General features: G+C 37.8%; 1 protein-coding gene across 2 annotated transcripts in view; it reads right to left on the bottom strand.

Moving 5' to 3' along the window:
* The window catches only part of edil3a (EGF like and discoidin domains 3a), an 86535-nt gene that overhangs the window by 38873 nt on the left and 32360 nt on the right, over positions 1–15302 (bottom strand). For both annotated transcript variants that reach the window (XM_078789727.1, XM_058069829.2), the window contains one exon: positions 5007–5120. In XM_078789727.1, the coding sequence (XP_078645853.1) occupies positions 5007–5120 (114 nt within the window). The remainder of the gene's footprint in view (positions 1–5006; positions 5121–15302) is intronic.

Genomic DNA, 15302 nt, shown 5'->3' with positions numbered 1-15302 from the left:
GAATACGGATAATGACAAGATTTACTCATTTCATACTTATATATGGCAAAAATACAGCTGTAAAAGCTGTAAAATTATATCTGTAACAGTTTCTTTATTTACGTTTTATTTATATACTCGAGTATTTGTTTATTCTATAAACAGCCTCCTCATTTCACATAAAACAATATAGCTATCTTGGTTCAAAAGTCTTTTGTGTCCATATACTGCACATATGCATACCCTATGTGATTTAAAAAAAATGTATTTATTATACTCAATTCAAATCTATGAATATGTATTAAATTTACACTCTGCTTTACAGTATGTGCTGCACAACACACAGAGAAGCAGATCAGAAATGCAAGCATGCAAAGAGAGAAGTTTAAGTGACAAACTGGTGCTTTACTCAAGGGCAGCTCAACAGTAGTCAGGATGCAGACTAGCATCTCTCCAACAACTACTTGCAATTTATTTTTATTCACAGCGAGATTCGTACACTGTGGTTCCAAAGCCCAAGTCCTTAGGAGTGAGCTACTGCTGTCCTGAAGCTCGGGGTTGTGGTCTTTCCAAGAGTGTGATGCTGGTGACACATTTAATTTGCAGGGCTGACACACACACAGACACCCCTACCCAGAACTGCCAGTGCTTACAGCTTTGAGAAGAATTCACCACAGAAGGAGGTGTTTAAGAAGAATGGCCAAATGAAAACAACTCAAGCATGTCTTGTCCAGCTGCTAAAACAATGACTTTCAATGACATGCAGCCAGCAATATCTCAAAATTGTCAAAGGGGACTGAATGGAGACACGAAGTGAGAGGAGCAGCTGTGTGTGCATGCAAAAAAAACCCAAAAACCGCACACGCTCACCTCAGAAGACCTTTATTGTGTGTGTCTGTGTGACTCAACAGTTCCAGATGGATGAGAGAATGTCGGAGGTGGATGTGGGCTTCTAATGCTGGTTTAGTTTTCCAAGTCAATTCATTTCATCGTCTAAACAATTTGGGGACCTCTTTCCAGTCTAGGGGCTTTTTACAAAGCCTCAATCAACAATAACACTGAAAAGGAACTCTCAATAACAAATAAGTACAACTTTGTGCCTGGCAACGAATCCGGGTTATTATTTACTACGCACATCAGTAGCTGGAAACTTAAGACAATATTTTTTTGGATTCTTTGGGGTACATATTCTGGTTCAACAATCAATTCCACTTCACAAGGTGGTGAAGTCATGCTTTCTGTTGCCTTTTAGAAATTACTAAATTAAAGTACACAAGGGACAATTTCAATATCTACATTGCTTCAGTTGATAAACGCATTGTGTGTCAGACCAATTAATTAAAGATATATTCCAACCTTGAAAAATATGGTAGATGGTCTGAATGGCTTTGATGACATGTGCTGCCATAGAACTATTGCAGCTCTTTCAAAAAAACTAATTATTATTATTATTTACTTTTATGGCTATGTGTGTGTGTATGTGAGCCTGAAACTTTCAAGTAAAACCATCTTGCTTTGAACCATGCTATTGATGGCACAGTGTTGTACCCATTGTACATACTGACATGTGAGACATCTCGTATGACTGGTATAGCAACACAATGTTCAACAGCCATGGTCCTCTTCACCTTGCAGAACATGCGTGGCCACTCTTAATGAGCTGCCTGCCCGTCGTCTATCAGAGCAGCAGAGGCAGCCAGCCCCTGAGCCTTGGCCTGCTGGCCTCTGAGCATACATCAGCACGGCGACAGGCCCCATCACTAACGGCAGCACCACCATGCTGTGACAGCTGAATCCATCTCCCACAAGCCCTACCTACAGCCTAAACAAATGAGCATAGCAATACTAATGAGCATGCAGCAGATGATATAAAGAATAATAACGGTATCAACCAGGCAGCAGATGTCAACAGAAGATTCAACATGTGACACATTAGGCTGGGTGAAACACACCTGTATGTGATCATGCATCTTTGAGCTGCCATGCTAAAAGTGTTCAGTATTTGACCATTGAAGAATTTTTGGTCAGTCTGAGAAGGAAAAAAAAAAGTTCCCTCAACAACTGTCAGGTATTTTTGCTTTACATTATTTGATTTTGTTATTTCTGTCATTTTTCACATGACTAAATCATCTACACCTTGCTACTGCATTTTTATCCCAAAAATGTATACCATTTGTCAAAGAACATACTACACTACACTACACACACAGCACTGAATTACTAAAAATACCATATTGACCTGAATATACGACTAGAATAGACCGAATAGACTTTTTTCTCCCAGGGAACAGATATTCTTATATCCTACAGTGTATTGTTTGTAAATTAAAACAATAACAAATAATTAACTTAGTTATTCATAAAAAATAATTATGGCTGCACGTGTTTGATTCCCTGCTCGCTGCTGTGTGGAGTTTGCATGTCCTCTCCTGTGTGTTTTCTTTGGTTTCTTCCCACATTCCAAAAACATGAATGCTAGGTTAATTGGCGACTCAAATTGTCAATAGGTATGAATGTGAATGTGGTATGAATGATTGTTTGTCAATATGTGCCTGTGATTGGCTAGCAACCAGTCCAGGGTGTATCCCGCCTCTCGCCGCCTGTATTTTTAACATGGAGTATGTTAAAAAGGTCATCTAAGCCTTTTGGTACTTCTCGATCTTCTCGATACATTGATGCTTTAGCAATGTGTCCCACATACTGCTTCCGTTGAAGGAGTAAAATTAAAAAAAAACATCAATTTGTTTCTAAATCTTTCTAATTTACACTACCAGTCCAAGGTTAGGACACACTTCATCATGCTATTGAATGACAAAGTGTGTCCAAACCTTGGACTGGTAGTGTATAGTGCATATCATCAAAATTATGTGTGATTGTTATTTTCTCAATCCAAAACAAATTCAAACAAATTACTCAATGTTCCTCTGTAACTCTAAATGTATGTGCCTTAGTGATTAGTTCCTCATTAGTTCATCAGTAACTACTATATTTTTGTGTATCATATTGTATCGTATGAGACCACTCATGGTTGTCACGATGCGGCTTGAGAGCTTTACGGTTCGACCCCAGGATGCAGAGAGCAGGACCAATTGCAGGTAAATTATATTTATTTTGAGCAATAATTGCAGCAAAAGGAAAAAGCAACTCAACTGGCTGACGGACAAATGATAATGATCCCACACAGGGAGACGCACACACCTGAACTAAATAGATACACAAATTAGGGACAGGTGTGGGCAACCATGGCAACAAAGGCAGACAAGGCAACAGAGGAAGTCCAACACAAAAACCAAACAAACTGTCACGCACAAACCCGCACAGGGCGTGACAATGGTAACAGAAAAAAAAAAGCCAAAGTAATGGTTGGATGCCGTGTCCACATACAAAATAGATAGCAATATAGAAATGAGTATCAACATCACACACAAGTAATATTTTTTTCTTTTCTCAAGTATGTAAGTCAAGAACCTTCTCCAAAATATTGCCCAGCCTTCTTTTATTGATTTTTCTTTTTGAATCACACAGTCCAATCACCTCTTACTGGTACTCTCCCACTTACACAGATATGTTCAAGCTGCAAAGGGCTTTTTCCAAAATGAAGGAAGTAAAAGTTCAGGTCAATGCTAGTTGACTGAAATACACCTTCTTGAAAAAAGCCATATATATATTGTAATAGAAACATATCTTCTCCACCAGACGAGCAGGAGACAGACACCTGAAAAATACATCATGGATTCTCTCTGTGTACTGTACACACACTGCAAGATAGAAAAGCAGATGAATACATTTGTGAGTCGCAGTGCAGTGGAGGCTCACTGGAACATTAATCCTAATCTGCTCCTAGACTGAGCAGGAAAAAAATCCTCAGAAAGGCATAATACACACACAAAGTCATTTTTGAGCTCTTGAGCGTTTTGTAAGAGAGAAAAAGCCAAGGGTATACCACTTTTGGTAAAAACAAAGTCAGCATTGTAATGTTTTAATATGTTATCATGAGTCTTGTTATTCTATTGAATAACCCATTTTAGGATTATAGAGCACACTGACCTGAAATAAGATTGGTTACTTGTATTTAAGACATGCAATTACATGCATGTAATTTTTCATTGTCATTTGATTAATAAAATGCCTCAATACCTTTCGTGAAAATGCACAGTGGACATGTAATTACCAGGGGTGCAAAAACACACAAAATTCACAGATTGATTTGGGTCGATACATTTGTGTTACAGTTCGGTATTTTTTGACACACACAAAAAAAAAAATCTTAGAATTAAAAAAAATTGCCAACATTTTTCTCACCTTAAATTTACAGTTCCGCTGCACAGATGTAGCATCTTAAAAGACCAAAAAAAAAGCACCTTGCTATGAGAATATCAACAAATGTGCTAAGAATGTGGTGCATTCTTAGCAGCAGAGTAACTATTACAATTAAGGATGGCCCAATACATATTTTTTGGCTTCTAAGCCAATAGTCTTGCCAATCCAATCCCTTTTTGTTTTTTAATAATAATCAGCTTTTGTTACAAGCATGTCCGATACGCATGCGTACAAAACCATCAAACCATATTGAAAGGTTCGATGCAAATACACAGATTGTTGCAACCCTAATAATTAAGTGTATTAAGTCAATTTAAAAGTCACAGTTTAAAAAAAACGATACATTTGGACAATCTATTCTCGTGGTTGTCGGTCAACATATTACAGTGAGCGGCCACATGTTGAAATGTGATTCAAAATGAGACAGGAGTCGAGGAGTTGTAAATCTTTTACCCTCCACTTAATAAGCAAAAACAATTAACAATATACCCGCCCATGTCTAGTCGCAACTTAATGACCATTTGAAAATGTGGGTCCCAGGTTGAGACCATTTGGGAATCTCTGGTTTAGCATATATAGATCTACTTTGGATTGGTTTTGTCATCTTTAATGCACAAAATGTACTAAAGTGGCCTCCCGCATCCTTCATGCATTTTTCTATATGCTGCCCTCAGTGAAAAGCATTGAAAGCATTAAAAGACACTTACTATGTTGACAGTTCCTCCCCATGTACTCCCCAGGGCATTCACAGGAGTAGTTTGCAACCAGATCAGTGCAAACGCCTCCGTTCTTGCATGGTTCTCTTTCACATTCATTTATATCTGAAGACACAAAAGACACATACAAAAATATAAATTCATTGCAGCAGGTTAATGGACGTTGGAAAATGAAATATAAAAAAGAGATTTAGTGACAAGTGCTGTGTTGCATTTTATTTTATTTACTTTGTTTTGTTTTTTACATTGTCAAGCTTTTCTTTATAAATTATAAAAATAAACAACAAAATCATATTGTTCAGACTGCTATCAGAATTGTGATATAAGAGTAAATTTGCAGGTTTGATTTTCACCTTTTTCAATAAAAAAGAACAGCATGCCTAAATGTGGCTTACCCTATTATCTTTTTCACTACAGAGTACATTGTACTTGGCATTTCCATCCAAGCCAATTACCTATTTAGACCACTCACATAGAATATGATTTACCAGGCCCTTGAGAGTGGTCAAATCCAATCAATTAAAAGTGATCACTGAACCCAACAGTCTTAAAAATATGGCCATGTTCTTCAGCGGGTCTGCCTCTCATATGGCTGCACAACACCAAGACAATGGCATTAATACAATAGGATGTGAAACCATTCACAACTCTTGCAGTTTGGGGGTTGATCATTATCTGATCTAGCAAAAGGCATATTATATGTATATTTATTGAATTTAATGTGTGTTAATGAATGCATGTTGTGTTCTTTGTGTATATGTCAATTGAGTGTATTGTGTATTAAAAAAATGACACTAATGCTTCATCTTTATTGGTGGTTTACATGCCATTGTAATAACAATAATAATCATTAACTGGGTCAACTACTGCGCTCACTCATTTTGAGGTGCCTACTACCAGAGTTCTGCAGCGTTGGAGTACTTTGGTACCACAGATCAAGACAATAAGTCTCGATCTGTGGTACCAAGATGAACTAACTTGCTGAAAAAATTGAGTCACGCTAGCAAGACAAACTAACTGTCTCTAATGACTGGTCTCCAAAGTTATTGCTTACCAACACAATGTAGAAATATGTAAATATGTCCATTGATCACTCAGAGCAGCAAAATGAGACGTCAGATTTTCAACAAGTACGTATAACACATCTTGCAATGGGGTACATAATAAAATACAAATTGTGAATGACGATTTAAAAAAAGCTATCAAAATCTGCAACCTGTCATGTCATGGAATTAAGGAATGAGAGTGTGGTGCTTTGCAAACAAATTGCATAGTTATGAGAAAAAAATGGATGCTTTAAAGGAGCAAAATGATGAGAAGGACCAGATCATATTGCAAATAATGTATAGAGTGGATGAGTTGGATCAAAGCACACTCAAGAACGATGTACTTATGACTTCACATATACATGCAGGTCTTGTGTCAAGGCGCTGATGAAATAGCTGTTGCCTCAAAAGTGCAACAAGCGACCAACGTTTTGCAATCAAAGGAGGTGGATGTGGATCTAAAAATTGATACATGCATTCCACTGTAGGTACATCATGAAAAATTTGAATAAAATGAAAAAGTTCATAATTTTTTGTCACTCATTTCAGAATGTGAAACCCTTATATTATACAGATGATGGTGATTGTGGCTTATAGGTAATGAAAACCAAAAATGCAGTTTCAAAAAATTTGAATATTGTGAAAAACTTCAACCATGGAAAGTCATGGTGTCCCATTCTAATCAACTAATTAACTCAAAACACCCGCAAAGGTACCCTGAGCCTTTAAATTGTCTCTCAGTCAGATGGCTACACAATCGTGGGGTGCCTCCTTCTGCTGACAAGCTTTATGGAGATGCTGATTTCATTTTCCAGCAGGACTGCCAAAGGTACCAACAGCTAGTTCAATGACCATGGTGTTGCTGTGCTTGATTGACCAGCAAACTCAACTGATCTGAACCCCATAGTGAATCTGTGGGGTATTGTCAAAAGGAAGATGAGAGACACCAGACCCAAGGCTGCTATGCAGTCTGCTATCAAAACAACCTGGGCTTCTATTACACCTGAGTAGTACCACACACTGAACACTTCCATGCCACGCCGCATTGATGCAGTAATTCATGCAAAAGAAGACACAAGTATTGAATGCATGGGAATGAACATACTTTTTGAAGAATTCGCCATTTCTGTTTAAAATATATATTTTTTCATTGATCTTATGTAATTTTCTGACACCGTGCATTTTGTTTTTTCATGATCTATAAGCCACAATCATCAAAATTTCAAGAAATAAATGTTGCACTCTGTGTGTAATGAATCTGTATAACATATGGATTTCACATTCTGAAATGGGTGACAAAAAATATTGAACTTTTTCATAAAATTCAAATTTTTTTCGATGTACCGTATGGCTAAAATAATGACACCACACCTATCATCGTAACAAAATAATCCTTGATCAACGTTACTAAAAATGGAACAGAAAAGGAAAGAGGAAAAGGAAAGGAAAATGAAAACGGAAATAAATAAATGTCAAAAGGCAGAAAGTTATCATAATACGTACATAGGTCCCCTTTAAAGTAACTTGTTAAACACGTTTGAAACAAATAAACTTGACCACTCATTCCTCATTTGTATTGCACCTAAATAGTATTGTCAAGACAACTATCAGTGTTTCATGAAAACTATATGCATGAAGCAAGAATGTGCTGCATTGATTTGCCTCTACTCTCCATCCTTGGCATGTATAAGGAAAATAAACAAACCGCCCACCCACAATGTGACAGTACTATTTTACCACAACAATACCACTACTAAACCGTGCTGCGGTTACATCTTTAACTTCATATCACACTTTTTTGTTATTGCTAGGTTCAAATACAGAGGTGCTGGGAAAGTCACTAAAATAGCCCAAAAAAACAATAAAGGAAAGAACAGGCACCATTTACGTCCATTTTATGAGCAGTCATAAGCCCCAAAGGAGATCAGGACCAGGACTTCACTACCGGTAAATCAGATGAGGGGAAAAGAAATTGCCTGAAGGAATGTAGTAAAAACAGTGAGTGAAAAGGAGGAGACAGCGAAAGAGTGACAGCTTGACAGACAAAGATAGGAGATAAGAGGGAAGGCAAGGTGCTAAGCCAGTGATCAGGTAAATAAACCCATTTGGGAGACTTCTTGAACACAGACCTGTTTACAAGCTTGCATACCAATATTTGCTCTGCTATGATGCAGTCAAATACAAACTTGAAGACAAAAAAGGTACATTTTGCAATAGAGCCCATGGGACCATGACTTCATTGTATAAATATAACAAGCAGCGATATTTTAACAATAAAACCTATATGGAACACAACCACTTTTTGTTCTTAATGTGTGTCTGTATTACTGCAACCGTTTTTCCTCACACTGTGTGTTGCGAACAGCCATGAAAATATTTCTGATTGTATGATTTAGCTCTCTGTAATGAAGTACTGTTCAATGTTATAACCACAGGGGACAATGAACCAGTTGTATAGAAGCTGAGATGTAGTGGCACACTGCTTTCTGGGTCTCAGGTCTGAAGCTTTCATCGGTTAACTGGAATGTCTCTTTCTTTGCCTCAGCTCCTATTATTCTCTGAGAAGTGTCTCCGTTGGACAATAATGAGAGCAATGAATAGTGCTGTGTGTCAGGAACTAACACTGGCCCTGAGCGCTAAATTGGCTGTGGTGTGTCCAGGGAGCAGAAACACACCTTCAGGTCTGCAGTGATACGGATCAGTTGTGACCATTCTACTGGGCTGCAATGACCTTTACAGTACCTGCACCTGCTGTGGATGCACGGCCAGAGGAATTCAGTGTCTGGTTCATCCAAACCATTGTAGAAAAGTGGCTATTTGAGATGAACGATTAGCATATTGTGTAGATAGCATTGTGGACACAGCAAAAGTAAGACAAAGCATTCATGTCTTTCATGGTCAGGGAACAAGTTAAAACTTTTCCAAGGGTATTTACTGGATTCATATTTGTTCCCCAGTAGAGGCATTTTTGTGTATGGTGAATTTAAAACTGTATTGTCATCACGATATGAACAGGAAAGGAACATAAGTTTGGACAAACATTACAGAGACCTTGTTTATACAGTCACAGACCACCAGACATGGCGTTTTATGGAAACTATAATATAATGAAATCAGGTTTTTTGTTTTTTTTTGTTTTGTTACCAGCTTATTGATAGGGCACCAGGATCTCAACAAATATTTTATGAAAAACAAACCTTGAGCAAAGAATCAAAAAGTATGCAAAACACTGAAAAAGACAGCTTCTATAATTCAGAGTACCGTCATTTCCAGTGTACAAGTCACTACTTGTTTCTTAAACTTTGAGCCATGTGGCTTATACGATGGTACAATTAATTTCTGACCATGTTCTAATCTCATGACATATCTTATACTTATACAAAACTACTAATAATCATTTAAATACTGTGACACATGCAAGCCAGTGAGGAAACAGTAGGTCTTTTTCCCGTCAATCATGAGCTATAATGGAACACACGATGAGCCAGTCAACCAATCGAAACTCAGGTCATTCGTCAATATAACAGCATAACTCATGGTATAAACTTACATAGAAAGCTAAAATTATCACACAGCATGATGCATTTCTTCCCGGCAGAGAAGTTCACTGGCCACGGATGAACATGAGCATAAGCACATTCTATCTCCATGCTCCTGATGCTGCGTCATCAGTAGGTAAATGACCTAACAGTGCCTTGTAGGTGGAAAAGTGCTATACAAGCAAAGACAATTTACCATTCTTCCGGTCTCCGCTCTGTTGCTGGACTCTTGTACTTGCATAGACTCTGCCTACCCCTTCATTTCAACTCTAACCAACCACACTTGGTTTCTTGGGCTGTACAATCATATCACGTATCCCTTACCTCTTGATTTAAGGAGATTTGGAACACCATTAGATTCTCTTGGAATCTACAAACGTACAAAACCTAGGGGTAAGGAGTAAGATAAAGGGGTAAGGGGCAGAGATCCTTCACTATAGCGATGACATTAAAAAGAATATGACTTTCCCAACTTCTTGAGTTAAATTACATAAAGATTATGGTTAAGTGGAGGCCAACTTCTTGGTTTCATGTCTTACTGTGTGCTAAGAAGCAAGTGGGTCATTTTGACCTCCAGGCAAAGAGTTCCATTGTGACCTCTTTGCTCCATGATTAACATGAATGAAGCCGACAACGTAATTAACCTCCGACCTTGAATGCTCAAACATTGAAGTAATCATCCTGCTTTCTTTTGTGATGAGGGTCTTGCCTGGAAAAAAAAAAAAAAAAACTCCCTGCTGAGATGATTCATGGTGGTCCTGCAGTCAGACATTGGATTGGATACAGAAAAGCTTGCGATTCTTGAGATAACAGCATGAATTCATTAAGGGGCGATATGGAAAAAAAAAGACACCCTGTGATTTACTTTCTTTGAATGGAAGGCAGAGTGGAAGAAAACTACAGTATATCTTTGGTTTATATGCACAACGGCAGACCACTTTGTTAAGTAAAGTTATAAGAACATGATTTATAAGAAGTTTATTTCTGAGGGGTGAAGGTTATTTAATATTTTTATATTGAGTCCACATAAAATACATAATATTATTTTTAAATTCATGTCGTATAGCGACTCTGTAAAAGTAAAAACAAACACTTTTTCACTAACCATTGCTAAGAAGTAGAAATGCTAAAAAATTGTCTTTCTTACTAATATCCTTCATACTGATCTTGTGCAGAACTTCATTACTGTTAGTGAGTTCCTAATGTTCAACGTTAGTAGCAGAAATGTAAGTCCGACATTTCGGTTATTATGTATTCAAAAATAAAGGTGGGTGAAAAGTGGGTGTCTTGCTTCATTCATAATGGTACTGTGGTGACCAAGACATCCGTGTTGACAATATAGCGACATGGTCAAGGTGTGCACAATGTTAATATTATTAATGTTATATTAAAGAAAGTATTAAAGGAAGGCACCTTACCTCACCCCTTTTACAGTCCTTACAAGTCCTTATTATTTAATCTGAAGGTGAAATTTGGAAATCATTCTAGACATACTAAGCAAGCAGGCTTGTTGCCGTGTGGAGCATGATGTCATCAATAATGTGTCAATATCATTTTAGGCAGAAAGAAAATGATACTGATGAACCAAATATACTAGATTGAAATCAGCATTGCATGTTTCACGTAATAGAGACAACATGCGATGGGAGGTAAACGGCCTAACTATGCCCCGAGCTGCTCATAAAGCAGCATCTTCTTAGACCACCATTGATTAATATGCACATCTCCTTCGGGATGCAGTCCCTGTGCTCATTTATTTTCTTTCCATTGTGAATATTTCACTTCCCCACTTTCTTTAAACAGGCTATAATACCAGGTGGTATTAAAAGAGCCATCTGCTCACATTTTAGCATAAAAAAGATCACCTCACAATCAGAATGAAGATTGAGAAAAGACACATCCAATGTTTTTACATACGTATGCATTTTCATTTTTTCATGTCTGCACTACAGCTTTTCCACAAACTTACAAAAACACAACTACAATACGTATGTTGGACAATACCTCAATAGTTCTCTTCTCTTCTTGTGTTTTTACAAGTTCTTAAGAGCAGCTGTGACCATCGTCCATGTGTTCTTGCCATGCACATGCAATTACAATCACGACATAAAATGATGTGCCCACTATATTCACTCCTTCGTCAGATTGCACTGATCACTACAGCAAAAATTGTTATGTAGGTATGTTTTACCCAGCCACAGACTAGTGTGTTTCTAGGGATATGATGATGCATTGAACTATGGCTGCAGGATTAAGACTGGTGTATTCCAAGGACTATGTCTTTTTGAAGTGGGATTAGCCTCCAGAGGAGTTATTCTCAGCAGCACTCCAAGAGCCCTTGAAAAGGTATCTTAGGGGATACAGTGCAGAAAGGTCTGTGTATATGACAGGAATAACACTTCTAATTTCAGAGGAAAAGCAGACAAAGGGACTCTCTGAACCAAAAAAAGGAGAATGTAAAGATCCCACAGCACAGGCGAAGGACACACAGAGGAAAGCCTTCAGTGACATTTTAAACCCACAGATGAAGGTACCACAGTGGGCACGCGCAGAATACCGATTAAAACTAATACATCGTTCTAACGACACTGAGACACAATTTAAACATAGTTTAACAGTTATACAATTTTAGCAATTATTAAATGAGATTGCAAAAGCAATGTTTTGCATTAGAGCTAAAACTTCCATCCATCTATTCTATGCCACTTATCCTCACTGGGGTTGCGGGTATGCTGGAGCCCATTGAAGGCAGTTTTTGGGCGAGAGGTGGGGTACACCCTGGACTGGTCACATACAAACAAAAAAAACATTCACACTAACATTCATACCTATAGATGTTAACATGTATGCTTTTGGAATGTGGGCGCAAACTGGAGTACCCGGAAAAAAACATGCACTAACAGGGAGAACATGCAAACTCCACAAAGAGGTCTTCCTGATCTCATGACTTTGTGGCCTACATGCTAACCACTCGTCCACAGTGCAGCCCAAATAAAAACTTCTTCATTAAAAAGGAAAGAACAGTACTGTTAACTGGTCATACAGTTTGTAGTTCATTGTTGGACTTTAGATGTGAGAACATGTTTACATACCCAAGTCACTTTATCAAATTTTGCTGATCGAACACGCATACATACGCACATGCATAGCAATTTATCAAGGACATCATAATTATCAACCTTTTTTTCTTTTTTATCGTTCAATAAGTCAATGTATCCATTATAGTGGCACGCTTTGTGTACACGTGTTGTGCTAATGCACTCTTCATCAACATTGTAAGAAGAGTTGAATGATTGCAAGAATCGTTGGATCGTTCGATTCTAGGTAGAGATTCAACAAGATTTAACTGAAATAGGCTGTGCCAGATCATCCAAAGTTAGAGGCCATAGCTAAAAAAAAAAAACAAAAAAAAACAGAACAACTTCAATTTGACAAAAGTGTCAAAACAAGACCAAGTAATAAGTACATTGACAATTCTTATTGATTACTTCAAAAATTAGTTTCGGAATGATTGATGCAGCGGGAACGTTGCTGCAAGTGGTTGTGTTATATACACTGGCTGGAACAGATTTTTGTAAATTTCCCTTGCCAGCCATCCCCAAATGTTCTCAATTGGATTCAGATCAGGGGAATATGCAGGATGGTGCAAAATAATGATGTTATTGTCCTGGAAGACGTCCTTTGTCAGGCAGGTATTGTAAACTGCCGCCTGTTGAAAAACCAATCATGACCACAAAAACGAGGGCATTTAGTCATGAGGGATGCATCTCTACATAGCCGGCCATTGTTCAAAACCCCATTCTTAACCCCAACATTTTTCATTTTTGAAGCCTGTCCCTCGCAAATGCCATCTGATGGTTATTAGGCTGCTGTCAGCAAAAGTAATGGCCTTAATTTGGGTTGAGGACCTTCCCTGTGGCTTGACGGTCCTCCGGTTCAGCGACGGTCATCTGTTAATTCTAAAATATTGTCCTCTTGAGTCCAAGCTCAGCAGTAATGGCATGTTGCAACAGGCAGCTGGGCAATCCTACCATAATCATAGAAAGAAAAGCCTGTCTTTGCCTTTGCCACGGGGAGTTCATGACAGTGTGGATTCCGTGTCATCAGATTTGGGCTTTTAAAGGCTGTGATCTTGAACTTTTGATCAGCTGACAAAAGCATGTTTGGGTTTAAATGCAATTTTCAATAGTCTGTTCATTTTTTTCCATGCCTCATCCCCCCATTTTTTTAAGCATTGTAAAACTCTAACTGTAACTTTCTTAAGATCCAACAGTGCAAATTTAATATTTTTGACCATTTTTCATCCACCCTCCGGCAATTCTGTGTGGAGTTTGCATGTTCTCCCCGTGCATGCGTGGGTTTTCCCCGGGTACTCCGATTTCCTCCCACTTTCCAAAAACATGCTAGGTTAATTGCCGACTCCAAATTGTCCATAGGTATGAATGTGTTTGTGGTTGTTTGTCTATATGTGCCCTGTGATTGGCTGGCGACCAGTCCAGGGTGTACCCAGCCTCTCGCCCGAAGACAGCTGGGATAGGCTCCAGCACACCCGTGATCCTCATAAGGATAAGCGGTAGAAAATGAATGAATGAATGAATGACCATTTTTCATGGAATTAATTTGAGAATCACAACAAATTAGAATTCTGTGATTTAGCAACTGTTTATTTATCATTTAAAATTGCCCTGAGTAAGGTCAGAGTCTGAAAGACAACAGTTTAATACGGTTGTCAAATTAAGATACTTCAGCAGTTTCAACTGAGAAAATTCATACTGACTTTATTAATTCATTTCAATGCTGACCTTGTCTTTGAACTCTCCTTCTTCAGTGTCTGCCTAATGATCATAGGAAAAAAGTCATTATTTACACACTGGCTACATTATCACACTGTTTAAAGGTCATTAATGAGTCAATATATACAATTATGGATCCAATTTAAGCATTCTTATGCATTTTTATGTTTAAAAAGTGTCCATTCATATTAGAATATATCTAATCTCAATATCTGATAGTCCTGATTTAATGCAGCTCTGTTTAGTCAAGCTGGACCTAACTCAGCTGTGCCAGCCAAAAGCCAGAGACTTGACTGAGTGTGAGGTTGGCCTTGGAAATGCCTCTCGGATGATTGTGTCACGATATGCCAGCAGGTCTTCCCTTCTGCAGAAACCAAAAAGTCCCAGCGTAGCTAAAGTGAAGCCAAGGGAGCTTTAAATAAGTGAGCTGTGTCTCTTCACATGCAGAAAAGGAAAAGGAGGAGAAACAGTACATAGAGCAATAAGTCATGGCTATTATGTTGCAACAGGTGTTTTTTTGCTGTTGTTAGTTCTTAAAATACTGTACATTTCACTTCCTTCAGAATGTCTTTGTTAATAAAAGTGTTTTACAGCAAAGACAAAATATCCTTGCGATATTTTTGGAGAGATGGTAAAAAAAGCAAAAAAAAACAAGGATGTGTTTCCATAGCAGATTTGGCAAAATCAAGTGCCAATAAGAAAAACAAATAACAGCAACTTTTTTTATTTCTATTTCTATTCTATTTTTAATTATAGGTTACAGATCTGATAAATGATGATGTGCAAACTCAAAACAGGTTAACAGGTACTGTATCAGTGAAAGCAGTATTATTATAACAAATATACCTTAGTATTTCTGCTAATGTACATTAATGTCTGGTATAATTACTGTCTCCAAAAACAATATTC

Source organism: Doryrhamphus excisus, linkage group LG3 (genome assembly GCF_037039965.1).
Source record: "Doryrhamphus excisus strain RoL-2023G ecotype Guam linkage group LG3, RoL_Dexc_Guam_v1.1, whole genome shotgun sequence".
Taxonomy (NCBI): domain Eukaryota; kingdom Metazoa; phylum Chordata; class Actinopteri; order Syngnathiformes; family Syngnathidae; genus Doryrhamphus; species Doryrhamphus excisus.
The sequence above is the reverse complement of the archived record's forward strand: the minus strand, read 5'-3'. Positions and strand labels throughout refer to the sequence as shown.